At 45.0% G+C, this 21,894-nt stretch overlaps 2 protein-coding genes across 52 annotated transcripts; one reads left to right on the plus strand and one right to left on the minus strand.

Annotated features, from left to right (window-relative positions):
- Positions 1-1,868: 1,868 nt before the first annotated feature.
- On the plus strand, positions 1,869-4,634 carry LOC118376659 (uncharacterized). 50 transcript variants are annotated; one of them, XM_052512964.1, is made up of 9 exons: positions 1,869-2,009; positions 2,277-2,612; positions 2,662-3,146; positions 3,229-3,426; positions 3,700-3,984; positions 4,025-4,142; positions 4,184-4,272; positions 4,402-4,461; positions 4,502-4,634. In XM_052512964.1, the coding sequence occupies exons 1-9, from the start codon at positions 1,881-1,883 to the stop codon at positions 4,605-4,607; spliced, it is 1,806 nt and encodes a 601-aa protein (XP_052368924.1). In that variant the 5' UTR covers positions 1,869-1,880; the 3' UTR covers positions 4,608-4,634. The 50 variants fall into 50 exon arrangements, with proteins under 50 accessions (XP_052368924.1, XP_052368920.1, XP_052368910.1 ...); XM_052512960.1 differs by lacking the exon at positions 4,402-4,461 and adding an exon at positions 4,333-4,401 and having other exon boundaries at positions 4,502-4,607; XM_052512950.1 differs by lacking the exon at positions 4,402-4,461 and adding an exon at positions 4,313-4,401 and having other exon boundaries at positions 3,209-3,426; positions 3,700-4,142; positions 4,204-4,272; positions 4,502-4,607.
- Positions 4,517-21,814, minus strand: mettl25 (methyltransferase like 25). Of its 2 annotated transcripts, XM_052512993.1 has the most exons (12): positions 21,502-21,814; positions 21,179-21,349; positions 20,822-20,934; positions 19,771-20,442; positions 19,321-19,468; positions 13,035-13,132; positions 10,141-10,170; positions 8,637-8,710; positions 7,631-7,724; positions 6,806-6,880; positions 6,315-6,386; positions 4,517-4,666 (listed from the first exon to the last, which is right to left on the minus strand). In XM_052512993.1, the coding sequence occupies exons 1-12, from the start codon at positions 21,731-21,733 to the stop codon at positions 4,568-4,570; spliced, it is 1,878 nt and encodes a 625-aa protein (XP_052368953.1). In that variant the 5' UTR covers positions 21,734-21,814; the 3' UTR covers positions 4,517-4,567. The 2 variants fall into 2 exon arrangements, with proteins under 2 accessions (XP_052368953.1, XP_052368954.1); XM_052512994.1 differs by lacking the exons at positions 6,315-6,386; positions 6,806-6,880 and having other exon boundaries at positions 4,568-4,666.
- Between the last annotated feature and the right edge of the window lie 80 nt (positions 21,815-21,894).

The raw sequence follows: 21,894 nt of genomic DNA on the forward strand, positions 1-21,894 counted from the left end.
TTTGTGGCAAAGAGAAAGTCAAGATATCAGACAGGTGATATAGATAATACTCTGAGGAAAAGAGAATGTTTTGGGATTTTCACCCTCCAGACATTATTCCCCAAAAGTGTCAATGATACAAGGCCCATGCATGTTATGTTTTACATGTGAACAAGAACTAATGCCTTGTCGTTCACCACTTCAGCCTACTCCTGCACTGTACCCAATAATTTATCAGAACTTACTTGATAGGTCGATGTCCTCGTTGTGGTTTTACAGACGTTCTATGTACACACTTTATTAGAATATTTATGTAATGCCCATTGTTATATTTGTGAGGAACACATGTTTATTTTTCCTTGACTCCAACCCCATTCGATGCACGGAACAGATCAAATCAAATCAAATGTTAGTGGTCACATACACATGGTTAGCAGATGTTATTGTGAGTGTAGCGAAATGCTTGTGCTTCTAATTCCGACAGTGCAGCAATATCTAACAAGTCATCTAACAATTCCACAACAAATACCTAACACACAAATCTAAGAAAAGGAATGGAATAAGAATATGTAAATATAAATGTATGGATGACCAATGACCGAGTAGTATAGGCTAAGATGCAATAGATATAGAATAAAGTAAATACATACGAGATGACTAATGCCAGATAAGATGTAAACATTCTTAAAGTGGCATTATTATTTATTAAAGTGGGCAAGGATTTCAAGTCTGTATGTAGACAGCTGCCTCTCTGTGCTAGTGGTGGCTGTTTAACAGTCTGATGGCCTTGAGATAGAAGCTGTTTTTCAGTCTCTCTGTCCCAGCTTTGATGCAGCTGTACTGACCTCGCCTTCTGGATGGTAGCGGGGTGAACAGGCAGTGGCTCGGGTGCTTGTTGTCCTTGATAATCTTTTTAGCCTTCCTGTGACATCGGGTGCTAGATGTGGGTGGAGCAGTGTCTGCATAAGGGTGAAAATTAAAAACGCTCACAAAAGCTCCACATCCAGCTTCCTCACCGGTGGGATTGTCTGAGGGAGGGTGGGGGGTTGCTGAGGAGTATTTCTGTCTGTAATAAAGACCTTTTGTGGGGAAAAACATTCTGATTTGCTGGGCCTGGCTCCCAAGTGGGTGGACCTATGCCCTCCAAGGCCCACCAATGGCTGGACCTCTGCACATTCATGTGAAATCCATGGACTCATTTATTTAGTTCAATTGACTGATTTCCTTATATGAACCGTAACTCAGTAAAATCGTTGAAATTGTTGCGTGTTGCATTTGTATATTTGTTCAGTATAAATAAATCAATAAAATACAGAGGTAAGAGCTGAGAAATGAGGGAGGGATGGAGAGATGTTTTTTTACAGGTGCTTTAACCATGTGGTTTTAATGTTTGGTCCTCTAAGGCAGGCACTCAGAGCAAGACCAGCCGTGGTGGGAAAAGAGCAGAAACACAACAGGAACTTTTTTATCTTCTAAAAATGATTTATTAATACAATATGGTATAGTACACCCCATAGCACAGCATGACTGGCAGAAACCAGAGGAGGCAAAAGTAGAGAAAACACTAAACAATGATCCCATTCCCACATGTGTACGTGACTGAGTAAGCAGTACATAATCACATTAAACCCTTGCTAAAATCATAGTCAGCAAATTGAATAAAATAAAACATACAAATGTCAGGAAATGCAGTTTGTCCCATCTCCAAGAACTCTATGATGCCATCCCAGGTGCCTTCACCTTCACTCCGACAACTCCGTCCCAGGTCCCTTCACTCCGACAACTCCGTCCCAGTTGCCTTAACTCCGACAACTCCGTCCCAGGTCCCTTCACTCCGACAACTCCATCCCAGGTGCCTTCACTCCGACAACTCCAACCCAGATGCCTTCACTCCGTCCCAGATGCCTTCACTCCGTCCCAGGTGCCTTCACTCCGACAACTCCATCCCAGATGCCTTCACTCCGTCCCAGATGCCTTCACTCCGTCCCAGATGCCTTCACTCCGTCCCAGATGCCTTCACTCCGTCCCAGGTGCCTTCACTCCGACAACTCCATCCCAGATGCCTTCACTCCGTCCCAGATGCCTTCACTCCGTCCCAGATGCCTTCACTCCGTCCCAGATGCCTTCACTCCGTCCCAGATGCCTTCACTCCGTCCCAGATGCCTTCACTCCGTCCCAGATGCCTTCATTTCGACAACTCCGACCCAGGTGCCTTCACTCCGACAACTCCATCCCAGATGCCTTCACTCCGTCCCAGATGCCTTCACTCCATCCCAGATGCCTTCACTCCGTCCCAGATGCCTTCACTCCGTCCCAGATGCCTTCACTCCGTCCCAGATGCCTTCACTCCATCCCAGATGCCTTCACTCCGTCCCAGATGCCTTCACTCCGTCCCAGATGCCTTCACTCCATCCCAGATGCCTTCACTCCGTCCCAGATGCCTTCACTCCGTCCCAGATGCCTTCACTCCGTCCCAGATGCCTTCATTTCGACAACTCCGACCCAGGTGCCTTCACTCTGACAACTCCATCCCAGGTGCCTTCACTCCGACAACTCCATCCCAGATGCCTTCACTCCGTCCCAGATGCCTTCACTCCGACCCAGGTGCCTTCACTCCGACAACTCCGACCCAGGTGCCTTCACTCCGTCCCAGATGCCTTCACTCCGACAACTCCATCCCAGATGCCTTCACTCCGTCCCAGATGCCTTCACTCCGACAACTCCATCCCAGATGCCTTCACTCCGTCCCAGATGCCTTCACTCCGTCCCAGGTGCCTTCACTCCGTCCCAGATGCCTTCACTCCGACCCAGGTGCCTTCACTCCGACAACTCCGACCCAGGTGCCTTCACTCCGTCCCAGATGCCTTCACTCCGACAACTCCATCCCAGATGCCTTCACTCCGTCCCAGATGCCTTCACTCCGTCCCAGGTGCCTTCACTCCGACAACTCCATCCCAGATGCCTTCACTCCGTCCCAGATGCCTTCACTCCGTCCCAGATGCCTTCACTCCGTCCCAGGTGCCTTCACTCCGACAACTCCATCCCAGATGCCTTCACTCCGTCCCAGGTGCCTTCACTCCGTCCCAGATGCCTTCACTCCGTCCCAGATGCCTTCACTCCGTCCCAGATGCCTTCACTCCGTCCCAGATGCCTTCACTCCGTCCCAGGTGCCTTCACTCCGACAACTCCATCCCAGATGCCTTCACTCCGTCCCACAACTCCGTCCCAGATGCCTTCACTCCGTCCCAGATGCCTTCACTCCGTCCCAGGTGCCTTCACTCCGACAACTCCATCCCAGATGCCTTCACTCCGTCCCAGATGCCTTCACTCCGTCCCAGATGCCTTCACTCCGTCCCAGATGCCTTCACTCCGTCCCAGATGCCTTCACTCCGTCCCAGATGCCTTCACTCCGTCCCAGATGCCTTCATTTCGACAACTCCGACCCAGGTGCCTTCACTCCGACAACTCCATCCCAGATGCCTTCACTCCGTCCCAGATGCCTTCACTCCGTCCCAGATGCCTTCACTCCGTCCCAGATGCCTTCACTCCGTCCCAGATGCCTTCACTCCATCCCAGATGCCTTCACTCCGTCCCAGATGCCTTCACTCCATCCCAGATGCCTTCACTCCGTCCCAGATGCCTTCACTCCGTCCCAGATGCCTTCACTCCGTCCCAGATGCCTTCATCCGTCCCAGATGCCTTCACTCCGACAACTCCCAGGTGCCTTCACTCTGACAACTCCATCCCAGGTGCCTTCACTCCGACAACTCCATCCCAGATGCCTTCACTCCGTCCCAGATGCCTTCACTCCGACCCAGGTGCCTTCACTCCGACAACTCCGACCCAGGTGCCTTCACTCCGTCCCAGATGCCTTCACTCCGACAACTCCATCCCAGATGCCTTCACTCCGTCCCAGATGCCTTCACTCCGTCCCAGGTGCCTTCACTCCGACAACTCCATCCCAGATGCCTTCACTCCGTCCCAGATGCCTTCACTCCGTCCCAGGTGCCTTCACTCCGTCCCAGATGCCTTCACTCCGACCCAGGTGCCTTCACTCCGACAACTCCGACCCAGGTGCCTTCACTCCGTCCCAGATGCCTTCACTCCGACAACTCCATCCCAGATGCCTTCACTCCGTCCCAGATGCCTTCACTCCGTCCCAGGTGCCTTCACTCCGACAACTCCATCCCAGACTCCGTCCCAGATGCCTTCACTCCGTCCCAGATGCCTTCACTCCGTCCCAGGTGCCTTCACTCCGACAACTCCATCCCAGATGCCTTCACTCCGTCCCAGGTGCCTTCACTCCGTCCCAGATGCCTTCACTCCGTCCCAGATGCCTTCACTCCGTCCCAGATGCCTTCACTCCGTCCCAGATGCCTTCACTCCGTCCCAGGTGCCTTCACTCCGACAACTCCATCCCAGGTGCCTTCACTCCGTCCCAGGTGCCTTCACTCCGTCCCAGGTGCCTTCACTCCGTCCCAGGTGCCTTCACTCCGTCCCAGATGCCTTCACTCCGTCCCAGATGCCTTCACTCCGTCCCAGATGCCTTCACTCCGTCCCAGATGCCTTCACTCCGTCCCAGATGCCTTCACTCCGTCCCAGGTACCTTCACTCCGACAACTCCGTAACAGCGCGGCGACAACAGAGGATCAAAGAGCTGCACCAGAGTGGAGAACGCCACGTCTTCCTGTAACAGACATCAATGACAAGAAGAACAAAAACAGTTTGAAAACAACGTCAAAGACCCCCCCCCCCAAGACACACCACCGCACCGCAGAGTTTGTCTTTGAACCACACTGCAAGGGGCCTCAGATGAGAACTGTTCTCTCTCCTGTAAAATATCTTTGTAACGTTTCCCTCGAGTAGTCACATCTGTGCAAATATTGTGTTAGGTGGACTCTGACAGGCTGGAAGCAGCATATTTGAATACTGTCTTTATGTTTGAACACAGTCTGGCTTGATACCTTACAGATACTGACCAATTATGGCACCATGTGATTGGTAGGCCTGCACTGAGAGCTATGCTTTTGTACAAAGCTAAATCAACAGTCTGCACTGACCACCACATGCATGCATGCTCACACACAGTGTGTGTCATGTTGAGTGTGGACACTTTGGGTTGAACTTGGAAAAATATCTTTATTCTAATCAATTTCTGTGACATATTCCTGTTAGGGAACACTTTTGTACAAGGCATCAACCTTAGACAGCTCATTACGATCACTCAACTCACAGATTACGTCATTAGTTTTGGCCAGGGTACAACGGTGTGAAGTTACACCCCTGGTCTGTAATAAGGGGGACACTTCAAACTCGCCACAGCGCGAACTCAACCCTAATGGCATCCTCTCTGATTTCTCCCGACTTAAGTGATCTGTCGTCGGGGAAATTGTAACGAGTCGCAAAGCTCCTTTAATGTTTGGGACAAGCAAATCATCAAGACCTATGGATAAACATACAGCATTTATAGGAGCTGAGTTTAGGGGCCTTAAATGACACGTACCAAGTCATTCAGTAAATAGCTCAACCATTCTAAGGGCCACACCACTGTATCACTATAAAGAGATGGACCGAAGACAACTAATTCCCTTCTGAGAAAACATTAATGGAACAGCTAACCAGGTACAGTATTTGGTTGGTCTCAAATCTGTTTGTGCTATATAGCCAATTTCTATGGTAAATGTTGCATATATAGCACAAACAGATCTGGGACCAGGCCTGAACGGTGTAGCAGTGAAAGCCACTAAAACCACACTCCAAGAATCCTTCGCCTTTTTGTCCTATCACATTGTGAATCAATGAACACACCCTATAGCAATTAGCCAGACAATGTGCATTCCAGACCCAGACCTCCTCTGTTTGTAGCTGGGAGGGAGAAACAATAGTTCCCTCCATTGGTCTGGCGGCTGAGGTCATGTTTTCACCCACTACTTAGCTATGGGGAACCAGACACGGGTAATTATGGGACAATGAGGAAAAGAGATGTTTGGTGTCGCGCAGCGGCCGTTTTTGAAGTCATAGGGACCGGACCACTATGTCTGGCCTGCGTGTGTCTGTGTGTGTCTGTGTGGGTTTGTGTGTGTCTGTGTGTGTCTGTGTGTGTCTGTGTGTGTTTGTGTGTGTCTGTGTGTGACCACAGGTTGGAGGGATCTGCACAGACCTGTAGGAACTGGACAGGTGAAAGCAAATCCCCAGTAGACATCCACCATTTTAGTCTCACCGATCCCTATTCAGATCAGTGCATGTGAAGGAGACAAGGAGAGGCAGCCACATTGGACTAGTGAGATGCATCCTAAGTCTGTTGTGTGTCACTGTGGTTGAGGCTGTTCCTGTACCTGCTCTTTCAGGTAGCAGAGGCGGTCCAGGAGAATCAGACCCTCGATGCAGGGAGCCAAAGTCACCTTCAGCTGGGTAAACACAGGACGCAGGTCAGTAAACACTAGTTTTAAGTGTACTTCTGTTAAGTGTACTTCAACACTATGGGATCCAATGGAATACAACTAGGCACCGTATCAGAGCAGGGCAGGGCAGGGCTGTTGTAATGTCATTGAAATAGAACCCCTCTGATTTCAAAACTAGGTTTCATTAGCAGCCTGAGGACAGTAAAAATATCACTTTTTTTTGCCAGATGATTTACACAGAGTAGAGTTTACACAAGTCATTGAGGGAGTTGTGTAAACGGAAACCAAGTTTAATAAGGCTTAATAATCACTCCAAAATAGAAAGTGCTGGACAAAGAGAACCAATGCTCCTGTGTGAGCCATTCATTCAGAGTGATGATACTTCCTCTAGGTAGTAGTGCTATAGTATCCCAGTTGGGACCTACCATGTTAAAGGCCTCCATCTCAACCATCCTGGGTCGGTATGTGTCGTGGTAACCCTGTATGACACTGTCAGAGAGCTGGGTGAGAGGGAAGGAAGGAGGGAGAGAGGGAAGGAAGGAGGGAGAGAGGGAAGGAAGGAGGGAGAGAGGGCGGGAGGCAGAGAAGAGGTAGTGAAAGAGAGATGGAGGAGGGAGAGATGGGAGAGAGGGAAGGAAGGAGGGAGAGAAGAGGTAGTGAAAGAGAGATGGAGGAGGGAGAGATGGGAGGGAGAGGGAGGGAGGGATGAAGAGAAGAATGTGGGAAGTGTTAAGAGACAGAGCAGGGTCATGTGTGGAGGTGATAGGTGAGTAACATGAGAGTGGTAACACACAACCCATTGAACTCTTTTAATCCCAGGCTTTACGAGCAGCAACTGTTTGTTTAACAATGCCGTACCCATGATCACACAGTACTCTAGGTGCATATTACACAACTTGTCCTTTTCTAAAGAGCCCTTTCGATTCCATGTGTCAGTTTCAAAGATGGTTTCGAGCAACCAAAGACGTTCAACTGTACAGAGATTTCAGGTACCTTTACAGATAATCGTTACTGTCAGTTCAATTGTACAGAGCTATGCTAAAAGCCTGTCCTCTCGACGGGATTTCACATCTTACGCCAAGAATACGTTGTTGTGTTTTTTAATTTTTTTACCCCAAATCCATTATGGGTTGCTTTCCTGGTGTCCAAAGCAGCAGTGTGGGATTCCCCCTGAGGATGTGTTGCTCTGAAGAACATTCCCACGTCTGTTCCCAAAACGCCCTAATATTGTGATATCTCCCATCACTGACCTTTGACTCATCCAGCTCCAGCCTCCGGAGGGCTCTCCAGACATAGTCCACGAACGAGGTGGCCTTGGAGTAGACATTCCCCACACGCTTCTCGCTGCCAACGACACACACGTGAAGACAGCTCTTTCAACCCCCAAATCACCATCGCAGAAATTAGCCTACCAGTGTATATTAAGTCATAGGCATCCGATTCTCCTCTTCCCTCTCTTATTTCTCCTCCCTTGCTACGCTACGCTACGCTACAACACCCTGGCAACCAAAGTGAAACAGTCATCACACATGCAATAGCAGAGAGGTGGTCAGGTCCATTAATAGGATCCTGATTTCACTCAGCGAGGGACCCAGTGTCCTGTAGGCTACGGGGATAGACAAGTCAGTGAGAGGTGTGCGGTTGTCATCGTGTGTGTGTGTGGTGTGTGTGTGTGGTGTGTGTGGTTGTCTGTTGTGTGTGTGTGTGTGTGTGTGTGTGTGTGTGTGGTTGTGTGTGTGTGTGTGTGTGTGTGTGTGTGTGGTTGTCTTTGTGTGTGTGTGTGTAATACAGAGGGTACCTCCTCTGTCTCTATGGGGCTGAGAAGACCAACTGTAGATTTCTCCGTTCTGTTTTCACCAGGATCAATCATTCCTCTTCACTTGTTCTACTTTACCCAGCAGCAGTCAACAACCCATTCAGGAAGTCTGACGATCTTACATTGTGGGCTGCTCCTTACAACGTTCAAAATGACTATTCACCATAACTTCAGCTAGAGGGGTAGAGAATACTCTTGTTGTATCTTCACATCAGAAGTCTGTGTTTTTTGTATCCTAGCTGAATGAATTTGAGAAAGTGGAGATTCTTACAAAGTGGCCACAAACCATAAACTGAGGGCCAGGAAAAACCCATTAGAGGAAAAGCTAACAGGTTTTGTCAATGGTGCTGCAGACCCAAGACAGGGGCACCTGGACTCTCTCAGTAGTCTGGTATAGCCTACTGCTTTGGATGTCCCCTAACCAGGGAGACCAAACCTACCTTTTAAAGGAGCTGTAGTGATCCCTTAGAATCACATGGAGGACGGCCCTATAGAAGAGTGACTCCATCTGAATCTGTGGAGACAGAAAATAATCAAAGATCCCATGTTGTCTTCGCTTACAAAAAAAAAAAAAAATAAATTTTCTTGAGATATTCATTCATTCTCTGCCAGTGATTAGGGTGTGTATTAAAACCCATTGGAGGAAACGTTTTTATGACAATGCCCAATGCTTATACCAAACTCAACATATGATCTGAGTGCAATCAGACTGGTTGTTGGACGCAAGCTGCCGTTTAAGCACGCAATCCCATCCCTTAGTGATTACATTAATATTCCCCAAAAATATTTATGAATGGTCCGGGCGGTATCGTGTAACGGGTTTGACCCCGTACACTAACGTCCCTAGTGGCAGCCTATTCCCTATAAAGTGCACTACTTTTGGGCCCTTGTCAAAAGTAGTGCACTATATAGGGAATAGGGTGCCACTTGGGACGCATCTAAGGTCGGCGGCTCAAATATCTATAGTATTGTAAGTCTCAATCAGGCCTTATTGTATGTGAAAGACCCTGGAGAAGTATGGGAACAGTGCGCTCTAAGGCATCCGTATCCACTTGCTCTGGAACGCAGAAAATAAAAACAGGATCTGTCGCGTCTGGGAAACGCACGTGGCCAGTTGCTGGAAGCAATCATTCAATTGATCAGCTATGATTATCTTTGATGAGCACAAATTTGTAGCAACCAAAAAAACTAATTGAACTGTGATTGCATGATGTCATTCTCACACAGACAACTCATTGAACTGTGATTGCATGATGTCATTCTCACACAGACAACTCATTGAACTGTGAACTGTGATTGCATGATGTCATTCTCACACAGACAACTCATTGAACTGTGAATGCATGATGTCATTCTCACACAGACAACTCATTGAACTGTGAATGCATGATGTCATTCTCACACAGACAACTCATTGAACTGTGATTGCATGATGTCATTCTCACACAGACAACTCATTGAACTGTGATTGCATGATGTCATTCTCACACAGACAACTCATTGAACTGTGATTGCATGATGTCATTCTCACACAGACAACTCATTGAACTGTGATTGCATGATGTCATTCTCACACAGACAACTCATTGAACTGTGAATGCATGTCATTCTCACACAGACAACTCATTGAACTGTGAATGCATGATGTCATTCTCACACAGACAACTCATTGAACTGTGATTGCATGATGTCATTCTCACACAGACAACTCATTGAACTGTGATTGCATGATGTCATTCTCACACAGACAACTCATTGAACTGTGATTGCATGATGTCATTCTCACACAGACAACTCATTGAACTGTGATTGCATGATGTCATTCTCACACAGACAACTCATTGAACTGTGATTGCATGATGTCATTCTCACACAGACAACTCATTGAACTGTAGTTTGGCCAAATGTGTCCAACGTATTGATATACATGAATATAGTACTTACCCCTTGGCCCTTGGCAACTCTCTCCAAAGCCTGAACAAGAGAAAATAAAGTGAAATGTTATTAAGTATTCAGTATTTATTAGGACCCCATGAATGGACTCTCCCAGGGCTCACAGAGTTAGAAACGTTACACTGCTCTTACAACATGTGGTACTCAAAAGGTAGAAAATATCAGGTAGTTAGTCTCACGACAATAACAGACTGAGGACCAACTGTACAGCATTGAACAGTTGTGGGCACTAAAACGTCAATACTGTGGCACAACCTAACCTTATAGTGCCCTCAACTATACTGTCTAGTTGACAGATGGTGCGTTAAAGTGAATGCATTGCTGACAGAAATATATACTGAACAAAAATATATAATGCAACATGCAACAATTTCAAAGATTTGACTGAGTTACAGTTCATATATAAGGAAATCAATTCAAATAAATCAATTAGGCCCTAATCTATAGATTTCACATGACTGGGGATACAGATATGCATCTGTTGGTTACAGATACCTTCAAAACAAAGTAGGGCTGTGGATTAGAAAACCAGTCAGTATGTGGTGTGACCATTTGCCTCATGCAGCACGACACATCTCCTTCACATAGAGTTGATCAGGCTGTTAATTGTGGCCTGTGGAATGTTGTCCCACTCCTCTTCAATGGATGTGCGAAGTTGCTGGATTTTGGCGGGAACAGGAACACGCTGTCGTACACATCAATCCAGAGCATCCCAAACATGCTCAATGGGCGACATGTCTGGTGAGTATGCAGGCCAGAACTGGGAAATTGTCAGCTTCCAGGAATTGTGTACAGATCCTTGCGACACAATGAATGGTACACCAATGGGCCTCAGGATCTCATCATCATATCTCTGTGTATTCAAATTGCCATTGATAAAATGAAATTGTGTTTGTTGCCCATAGCTTATGCCTGCCCATACCATAACCCCACTGCCACCATGGGGCACTCTGTTCACAATGTTGACATTAGCAAACCCATTAGCTCGCATATGCAACGCCATACACGTGGTCTGCAGTTGTGAGGCCGGTTGGACGTACTGTCAAATTCTCTAGAACGACGTTGGAGACAGATTATGGTAGAGAAATTAACATTAAATTCTCTGGCAACAGCTCTGGTGGACATTCCTGCAGTCATCATGACAGTTGCACGCTCCCTCAACTTCAGACATCAGTGGCATTGTGTTGTGTGACAAAACTGCAGATATTAGAGTGGCCTTTTAGTGTCCTCAGCACAAGGTGCACCTGTGTAATGATCATGCTGTTTAATAAGCTTCTTGATATGCCACTCCTGTCAGGTAGATAGATGGATTATCTTGGAAAAGGAGAAATGGTCACTAACAGGGATGTAAACAAAAGTATGTACAAAATCTGAGATATTTCAGCTCATGATACATGGGACCAACACATTACATGTTGCCTTTATATTTCTGTTCAGTGGTCATTTAAAAAAAATAAAGGGAACACTTAAACAACACAATGTAACTCTAAGTCAATCACACTTCTGTGAAATCAAACTGTCCATTTAGGAAGCAACACTGATTGACAATAAATTGCACATGCTGTTGTGCAAATGGAATAGACAACAGGTGGAAATTATAGGCAATTAGCAAGACACCCCCAATAAAGGAGTGGTTCTGCAGGTGGTGACCACAGACCACTTCTCAGTTCCTATGCTTCCTGGCTGATGTTTTGGTCACTTTTGAATGCTGGCGGTGCTTTCACTCTAGTGGTAGCATGAGTCGGAGTCTACAACCCACACAAGTGGCTCAGGTAGTGCAGCTCATCCAGGATGGTACATCAATGCGAGCTGTGGCAAGAAGGTTTGCTGTGTCTGTCAGCGTAGTGTCCAGAGCATGGAGGGGCTACCAGGAGACAGGCCAGTACATCAGGAGACGTGGAGGAGGCCGTAGGAGGGCAACAACCCAGCAGCAGGACCACTACCTCCGCCTTTGTGCAAGGAGGAGCAGGAGGAGCACTGCCAGAGCCCTGCAAAATTACCTCCAGCAGGCCACAAATGTGCATGTGTCTGCTTAAACGGTCAGAAACAGACTCCATGAGGGTGGTATGAGGGCCCGACGTCCACAGGTGGGGGTTGTGCTTACAACCCAACACCGTGCAGGACGTTTGGCATTTGCCAGAGAACACCAAGATTGGCAAAATCGCCACTGGCGCCCTGTGCTCTTCACAGATGAAAGCAGCTTCACACTGAGCACATGTGACAGACGTGACAGAGATCCTCAGACCCCTTGTGAGACCATATGCTGGTGCGGTTGGCCCTGGTTTCCTCCTAATGCAAGATGATGCTAGACCTAATGTGGCTGGAGTGTGTCAGCAGTTCCTGCAAGAGGAAGGCATTGATGCTATGGACTGGCCCGCCCGTTCCCCAGACCTGAATCCAATTGAGCACATCTGGGACATCATGTCTCGCACCACAGACTGTCCAGGAGTTGGTGGATGCTTTAGTCCAGGTCTGGGAGGAGATCCCTCAGGAGACCACCTCATCAGGAGCATGCCCAGGCGTTGTAGGGAGGTCATACAGGCACGTGGAGGCCACACACACTACTGAGCCTCATTTTGACTTGTTTTAAGGACATTACATCAAAGTTGGATCAGTCTGTAGTGTTGTTTTCCACTTTAATTTTGAGTGTGACTCCAAATCCAGACTTCCATGGGTTGATACATTTGATTTCCATTTAAGATTTTTGTGTGATTTCGTTGTCAGCACATTCAACTATGTAAAGAAAAAAAGTATTTAATAAGAATATTTCATTAATTCAGATCTAGGATGTGTTAGTTTAGTGTTCCCTTTATTTTTTTGAGCAGTATATATATATGAAATGACAGTTGGCTAAATATCTGTCACCTAAGGTGAGTCAGGCTCACCAGACACGCCGACATCCTGGCATTTCTGCCACAGAACCAGGACTGCTCCCTCAGGTAGCCACTCAGGGGGAAACCACACACGCTGCTGCTTGGACACTCTGAAACAAACAAACACACACACTTTAACACCAGCTGTGTCAGAACTGGCCCGTGTATTTAACACTATAGGAAAGTGTGACTATGGTAGTTGACAGGCCACCAACAAAAGTCCAAAGGGAGAGAGAATGAAGTGAAACATTAATGCTATTCAGAGCCTTCCCAAACTAGCTTTGAAGATTCAAACTCGAAAAACCCGAGAGCACGGGTGTCGCTAACCCCTTAGCCACATTGCTCTTTGACTCCACTCCTGTTGAACACATGGTAGTGGTATTAGCAGAGGCAGTCCTGGTCAGAGTCAATTGGAGCAGACAGGCTTTGCTAGAGTTTGAAGGCTAGCTTACAGTATACGTTGTGCAGTGTTTACATTTTGCTAGCACGCTAGCCTTATCTCAGCCACACTGAACTGACCACATCTCGAAGGGCCAAGCACTGCTCGCCCCCTTCCCTGGCGCACACACACACACACACACACACACACACACACACACACACACACACACACACACACACACACACACACACACACACACACACACACACACACACACACACACACACACACACACACACACACACACACGCACGCACGCGCACGCACACACACACACGTGTTTCTAATATTGTAGCGTGCGACGAGGCATCTGTTCGTTCCCAACTGTCAGGAAGAAGGAGACAGTGGCTCTAGGGCTCTGTGGCACGCTTACTTCACGCCCTTAAGGACTGGTCCAAGGCCAGTTTATGTTAAGGGAAGCTGACTTCAGATCAGATGATGGGTCTCACACTCGGCTAAATCCACCAGACTGAATGACTATGACGAATGGTGCTGTCCAGTGGCTCTCGATCCATACGACACAATTGAATGGATGTTTCCTATACGACTTAGCTAAGGATCTCCACACTTTTATAGTCTTGAGCTCATTTAGTGGTTTGGGTTCCCATCTTTTAGGGTGAGGAAGTACACTGCAGGGTTTGGCCCGCATCCCAGAATTCTTTGCAAGGCAACGAGAGAGAGAGGAAGAAGGAGCGAGAAGCATGCAAGGACGTCTGGCATAATTCAAGTGTTTTCAATCAAAACGCTGTGAGGTCATTACTGGCAGACCCAACAGAGTGGCGAGTCACAGGTCAGGGGTCGCAGTGTTAAGAGAGACAGCGTGATAGGAAGCAGCTCACCACGCCACAGTGCCGAATCACTGTTAAAAGCACACAGCGGTTGTCATCACACACAGAGAGGATTCCAGGTTTCATACTTCATAAAGGGGGAGCAGTGAATCAGCAAACATACCCAGGAGCAACTGGAGCTAACATTCTAACCCATCACAGCTGAAGCTAAATGTATATCTAGCTATGACAGGGAGAAAAGAACCACATGATATTGGGTCTTCTAGGTTAAAAGAGGAATGTAGACTTAAGCAATAAGGCCCGAGGGGGTGTGGTATATGGCCAATATACCACGGCTAAGGGCTGTTCTTACGCACGGCGCAACCCCGAGTGCTAGTACACTCGGCTATAAATCACAAACACCCGAGGTGCCTTATTGCTATTAAAAACTGGTTAACAACGTAATTAGAGCAGTAAAAATAAATGTGTTGTCATACCCGTGGTATATGGTCTGATATACCACAGATTTCAGCCAATCAGCATTCAGTGTTTGAACGACCCAGTTTTACAAGAGAGAATATTTCACTGTTGATGTCAGGGAAACAAATGTATTGTAAATTGGAGGCGGAAAAAGCAAGGGGAACAGGATATAGACACTACTATGGACTTTTCTATGGGTCTTTATATTCTGTGTATAGTAGATAGTGTTTTCTATACTATATAGCTCTATGGGTCTTTATATTCTGTGTATAGTAGATAGTGTTTTCTATACTATATAGCCCTATGGGTCTTTATATTCTGTGTATAGTAGATAGTGTTTTCTATACTATATAGCCCTATGGGTCTTTATATTCTGTGTAGAGTAGATAGTGTTTTCTATACTATATAGCTCTATGGGTCTTCATATTCTGTGTATAGTAGATAGTGTTTTCTATACTATATAGCTCTATGGGTCTTTATATTCTGTGTATAGTAGATAGTGTTTTCTATACTATATAGCCCTATGGGTCTTTATATTCTGTGTATAGTAGATAGTGTTTTCTATACTATATAGCCCTATGGGTCTTTATATTCTGTGTATAGTATATAGTGTTTTCTATACTATATAGCTCTATGGGTCTTCATATTCTGTGTATAGTAGATAGTGTTTTCTATACTATATAGCCCTATGGGTCTTTATATTCTGTGTAGAGTAGATAGTGTTTTCTATACTATATAGCCCTATGGGTCTTTATATTCTGTGTAGAGTAGATAGTGTTTGCTATACTATATAGTCCTATGGGTCTTTATATTCTGTGTAGAGTAGATAGTGTTTTCTATACTATATAGCTCTATGGGTCTTCATATTCTGTGTATAGTAGATAGTGTTTTCTATACTTTATAGCCCTATGGGTCTTTATATTCTGTGTAGAGTAGATAGTGTTTTCTATACTATATAGCCCTATGGGTCTTTATATTCTGTGTAGAGTAGATAGTGTTTTCTATACTATATAGCCCTATGGGTCTTTATATTCTGTGTATAGTAGATAGTGTTTTCTATACTATATAGCCCTATGGGTCTTTATATTCTGTGTATAGTAGATAGTGTTTTCTATACTATATAGCCCTATGGGTCTTTATATTCTGTGTAGAGTAGATAGTGTTTTCTATACTATATAGCCCTATGGGTCTTTATATTCTGTGTAGAGTAGATAGTGTTTTCTATACTATATAGCCCTATGGGTCTTTATATTCTGTGTAGAGTAGATAGTGTTTTCTATACTATATAGCCCTATGGGTCTTTATATTCTGTGTATAGTAGATAGTGTTTTCTATACTATATAGCTCTATGGGTCTTTATATTCTGTGTATAGTAGATAGTGTTTTCTATACTATATAGCCCTATGGGTCTTTATATTCTGTGTATAGTAGATAGTGTTTTCTATACTATATAGCCCTATGGGTCTTTATATTCTGTGTAGAGTAGATAGTGTTTTCTATACTATATAGCTCTATGGGTCTTCATATTCTGTGTATAGTAGATAGTGTTTTCTATACTATATAGCTCTATGGGTCTTTATATTCTGTGTATAGTAGATAGTGTTTTCTATACTATATAGCCCTATGGGTCTTTATATTCTGTGTATAGTAGATAGTGTTTTCTATACTATATAGCCCTATGGGTCTTTATATTCTGTGTATAGTATATAGTGTTTTCTATACTATATAGCTCTATGGGTCTTCATATTCTGTGTATAGTAGATAGTGTTTTCTATACTATATAGCCCTATGGGTCTTTATATTCTGTGTAGAGTAGATAGTGTTTTCTATACTATATAGCCCTATGGGTCTTTATATTCTGTGTAGAGTAGATAGTGTTTGCTATACTATATAGTCCTATGGGTCTTTATATTCTGTGTAGAGTAGATAGTGTTTTCTATACTATATAGCTCTATGGGTCTTCATATTCTGTGTATAGTAGATAGTGTTTTCTATACTTTATAGCCCTATGGGTCTTTATATTCTGTGTAGAGTAGATAGTGTTTTCTATACTATATAGCCCTATGGGTCTTTATATTCTGTGTAGAGTAGATAGTGTTTTCTATACTATATAGCCCTATGGGTCTTTATATTCTGTGTATAGTAGATAGTGTTTTCTATACTATATAGCCCTATGGGTCTTTATATTCTGTGTATAGTAGATAGTGTTTTCTATACTATATAGCCCTATGGGTCTTTATATTCTGTGTAGAGTAGATAGTGTTTTCTATACTATATAGCCCTATGGGTCTTTATATTCTGTGTAGAGTAGATAGTGTTTTCTATACTATATAGCCCTATGGGTCTTTATATTCTGTGTATAGTAGATAGTGTTTTCTATACTATATAGCTCTATGGGTCTTTATATTCTGTGTATAGTAGATAGTGTTTTCTATACTATATAGCCCTATGGGTCTTTATATTCTGTGTATAGTAGATAGTGTTTTCTATACTATATAGCCCTATGGGTCTTTATATTCTGTGTATAGTAGATAGTGTTTTCTATACTATATATAGTCTTTATATTCTAGTAGGGTCTTCATATTCTGTGTATAGTAGATAGTGTTTTCTATACTATATAGCTCTATGGGTCTTTATATTCTGTGTATAGTAGATAGTGTTTTCTATACTACATAGCCCTATGGGTCTTTATATTCTGTGTATAGTAGATAGTGTTTTCTATACTATATAGCCCTATGGGTCTTTATATTCTGTGTATAGTATATAGTGTTTTCTATACTATATAGCTCTATGGGTCTTCATATTCTGTGTATAGTAGATAGTGTTTTCTATACTATATAGCCCTATGGGTCTTTATATTCTGTGTAGAGTAGATAGTGTTTTCTATACTATATAGCCCTATGGGTCTTTATATTCTGTGTAGAGTAGATAGTGTTTGCTATACTATATAGTCCTATGGGTCTTTATATTCTGTGTAGAGTAGATAGTGTTTTCTATACTATATAGCTCTATGGGTCTTCATATTCTGTGTATAGTAGATAGTGTTTTCTATACTTTATAGCCCTATGGGTCTTTATATTCTGTGTAGAGTAGATAGTGTTTTCTATACTATATAGCCCTATGGGTCTTTATATTCTGTGTAGAGTAGATAGTGTTTTCTATACTATATAGCCCTATGGGTCTTTATATTCTGTGTATAGTAGATAGTGTTTTCTATACTATATAGCCCTATGGGTCTTTATATTCTGTGTATAGTAGATAGTGTTTTCTATACTATATAGCCCTATGGGTCTTTATATTCTGTGTATAGTAGATAGTGTTTTCTATACTATATAGCCCTATGGGTCTTTATATTCTGTGTATAGTAGATCCTATTTAGTGTATTGTACATTTAGAATGATGACTTCATGAAGTTTTTGGGGATGGATTAAGTGTGATTGGAATATAAATACCACAGCGCTCTCGTATGAAGTCAGAATACATGCTGGATAAATCATATCCAATTCAACACCTGAACATTAGCGGGTCAAAGATATCACATTTGCAATCCTCTAAACGGTTATCCTGAGACGATAAATCCATTGAATGATTCTAACAGTCTCTTCGTAGCTAACCGAATCTAGAGAGCGCAAGTTGGCTGTGTACCCAACTCATCAACACACATCAGTGTTTATGCTACTTCATATTTGGCTTGTGAGAGAATGATGCTTCCCTTGGGCTGGTGAGAGTGACAAAGTAGACACTGGATGGTGACAGAATTATGATTAGCATAAAAACTGGGGGATGTCTGTGGACAGGTTGCAGGTCTCCTAGTGGGGGAGAGGGGGCAGTTGCAGTCTGTAGTCCTAAGTAAGAGTTTGGCTCTGCTTGAGATTTCCACAATGGAAACCATATGTTCTCTAAGGGGTGGAGGAGGGTGGGTCTGTTTGCTGGTGACTGTGTCTCCCTGCCTGCGTGTGTGTGTGTGTGTGTGTGTGTGTGTGTGTGTGTGTGTGTGTGTGTGTGTGTGTGTGTGTGTGTGTGTGTGTGTGTGTGTGTGTGTGTGTGTGTGTGTGTGTGTGTGTGTGTGTGTGTGTGTACTGCATACTGTGTGTGGCTAATGAATGAATGAAATCAAGGCCTTTCTCTTGGGGAACACACAAAAGCCACTCTGTACACCAGGTTGGTAATTAGATGGTAAGTCCACTGTCCCTGCCTCCTTTCCCTGTCCCTCTGACTAATCTGAACGGACTTGATAGGTGAGAGACACAGTCATTCTAACCTACAGTATCTAGTCCATTCCCACTGGAGGAACTTTGGGAATGATCTATCTTCCTCAAAGAGCAAAGGGGTTTAAGTCAAGTCATGAAGTCCAGGGTTCCCAAACTATTTTGCTTTGTGACCCACCAATTGAGGTGTCAATTGAGTTGCGACCCACAATAAGGGTTGAGTGGTGGAAAACATACACTGACCAAAGAATAATAACCTATTCTTCTAAACACACTCACACACACACTCTCACACACACTCTCACACACACACTCTCACACACTCACTCACACACACTCTCACACACACTCTCACACTCACTGTATACCAACCTTTACTATCCCCCTGGCCATGTAATTACCTTGTCTGGTGGGATCAAACTCCTCAGAGAGAAGGTGGTAGCAGCAGCCAACGCTGCAGACGGAGAGGAGCTCCCGTTTGGCCACAAACATGCGCAGGGTGCTGGGCGCCAGGTCTCCACACGTGTGCAGACCAACCATGACCGCATCCTGGGTTTGGAAAACAGGGAGAGAGCGGCCTCAGCACTGAAACAGGCCTACATTAGCAATGTGATGCAGAGCTGGAATGAGTAATCATACAATTATATTATAGGCACATTGACACAAGCACACATTTGAAAGAAAATGTCTACTTGAATGTGTTTGTACTATGGTGTGAATATGAATATGAATCTTAGAGACTTAAGCTATCTAAATGAATGAATTGCCACACAACCGCAGTTGGTGACGTTTGCATTCAAAAGAGCATGGTTTTGCCGTTGTCGTATTGGTCGACAGTGAGTGTTACCTACCTCTAACTCCCCAATAATTTCCTTGAGCTCCGTCTCCGCGGTAACGTAGGAGGTCAGAGGTGAGTACAGCATGCCGCTGCCCATGCCACCACTGTTAACCCAGCTCCTGGCCTTCCTCTCCAGGTTCTCGCTCTTCCTCCTCTCCCTCTCCTCCAGGCTCAACTCACTGGGGGGAACCCGGGGGGAGGTGGGCTCCACCATGCCCACACACAGGGCACTGAGAAAAGGATCCTCTGGAGCTGAGGCTGGGTCACTTTGGTCCGACTCTGGAAGGGAATTGTCCTCTAACAAAATGGCGGAGGTAAGTGATGTCATTGCATCTTCCTCATTCCGATCTGTTAACCCTGTTGTGTTGGTCTGTGCCTCCCCATCTCTTCTCCCCTTCCCCTCCTCCTTCTCTGCATCCCCACTCGTCTTAACCATATCCCCTCTCGCTCGCTCACCGGGTGCAATATCCTCCAAGTCCTCCTGGCCTGAGGGGGGCATCACTGTCGGAGTCCTATTGGCTTTGCTATGTCTCTGGTAGGCCCGGGAGTACTTCTTGAGCTTCCTGTTCCTCTCCTGGGCGCCGTGCGTGTTGACGCTGGACGAGTCGATGCCGTACACCTGGAGGCCGTACTGCAGCGACAGGAAGGAGCACAGGTAACCTTTCCCCGAGCCCACATCAATCACCTGGGAGACAAAGATTTATTGTGATGGGTCAGAAAATAATGTAGTCCCGTCGATGGCGTTCAAGCTTGGTCTTGGGTGCACTACTCATAGGGTGTGCAGGCTTTCGTTCTAGCCCACCACTGTTTAATTCATCAACTAATCATCAAGCCCTTGACAAGTTGAGTCGGGTGTGTAAGGCCGGAACAAAAGCCTGCATACACCAGGAGCAGGATTAAAGAACACTGTTGTGGTCAGTGCCAGGGCACACGGTAGCAAAACATTAACGTTTTAAAAAGAAAACTGAGTTTCTTATTTGACAATATCAGAAGGTACCTCAGTCTGTTTGAGTGTTTTCTTCTGTTTTGTGCCTGCTAAAATGAGACCCGGTTGTGTCTTTCACCTGTTTGACCCGGCAGCGCTGGGCTAGGCTGGCCACCACCTCTGACATGGCCTGCACCTCGTGGGACTTCTTGGAGTTCATAAACTCATCACTCTCCACCACAGCAGCTGGAACTGTCAATGGACACACATGTGCAATGTCAGTGAATCCTTGCATGGATGGCAGAACTGTACACTATCTGTGCATTGCTATTGAGAGACCTGTGACCAAACCATAGAATGACTATAATTATATTTCTATATCAGTGACACTAATGACAGTGTGTTACAATGACAGAACCAAGGCCTTAGACTAAAACAAACATTTCCCCTTTAGTTATTCTTAGGATAGGTTAGGATAGTGTCCCTTCTTTTGTACCTTCCTCCAGGGGTTGAGCGTTGTCAGTGTGTCTGAGGGATTGCAGTAGCTCTGTGCGGCCCACACAGACCCCGAGGCCAGGCAGGGAGTGGGCATAGGCAGCCTCCAAGAGCTCAGCTACATCCACCAGGCGCTTACTATCATCACAGAAACCAAAGGTGATCTTCTTGGCTTTTCGAGAGTAAAAAAGAAAAGAAACATAAGTTGTCCTTTGTTTATTTTATTCAACATTTTGACTTTGATAAATATTACAACCGTGTAATAACAATTACATATGAAAAATGTCATATTTGTCAATGAACCATCGACAAAATAACACTTACTGGTACCACTGCCATGATTTAAGTAGTGTTCTGGCGCCCTCTTGTGGTCACCATTCAAAGTGATCTCTGTTAAGACCTCCACGGGTGGCACAGCCATGAACTGGTCCCATACATCGCAAGTGTAGAAATCCACAGTGTGGGCATTGGCGATGCTCAGTGAAACAGAGAGGAAGAGTTTAACAGCATCTATTTTTTTCTGAATCGCTTCCAGAGAATTAATGGAAGATGCCATTGAATAAAAACTCTAACCTAGACCTGTTTACAGCAGGTCCAAGAATGACTCCCCTCTTCACAGTATAATCAGGCATAACTAGTTGCAACTGAACGACGATGATTTTCTTAGCACGTATGTGGCAGCCATGTTGGGTGTACCGAAATACATTGAGTTCTACG

The sequence above is a fragment of the Oncorhynchus keta genome, unplaced genomic scaffold (genome assembly GCF_023373465.1).
Source record: "Oncorhynchus keta strain PuntledgeMale-10-30-2019 unplaced genomic scaffold, Oket_V2 Un_contig_963_pilon_pilon, whole genome shotgun sequence".
Lineage (NCBI taxonomy): Eukaryota > Metazoa > Chordata > Actinopteri > Salmoniformes > Salmonidae > Oncorhynchus > Oncorhynchus keta.

What these genes read in the sequence shown, in the direction of transcription:
- mettl25 (XM_052512993.1), bottom strand. Translation starts at nt 21,733, where the DNA reads ATGGCATCTTCCATTAATTCTCTGGAAGCGATTCAGAAAAAAATAGAT. An exon ending in AAATCATGGCAGTGGTACCA is followed by an intron (nt 21,350 to 21,501) that starts GTAAGTGTTATT and finishes ACTCTCGAAAAG; the next exon opens with CCAAGAAGATCACCTTTGGT. An exon ending in CCAGGATGTCGGCGTGTCTG is followed by an intron (nt 10,171 to 13,034) that starts GTGAGCCTGACT and finishes TCTCTTGTTCAG; the next exon opens with GCTTTGGAGAGAGTTGCCAA.
- LOC118376659 (XM_052512940.1), top strand. Translation starts at nt 1,881, where the DNA reads ATGCCTTCACTCCGTCCCAGGTGCCTTCACTCCGACAACTCCATCCCA. An exon ending in ATGCCTTCACTCCGTCCCAG is followed by an intron (nt 3,147 to 3,228) that starts GTGCCTTCACTC and finishes ACTCCGTCCCAG; the next exon opens with ATGCCTTCACTCCGTCCCAG. An exon ending in ATGCCTTCACTCCGTCCCAG is followed by an intron (nt 4,143 to 4,223) that starts GTGCCTTCACTC and finishes ACTCCGTCCCAG; the next exon opens with GTGCCTTCACTCCGACAACT.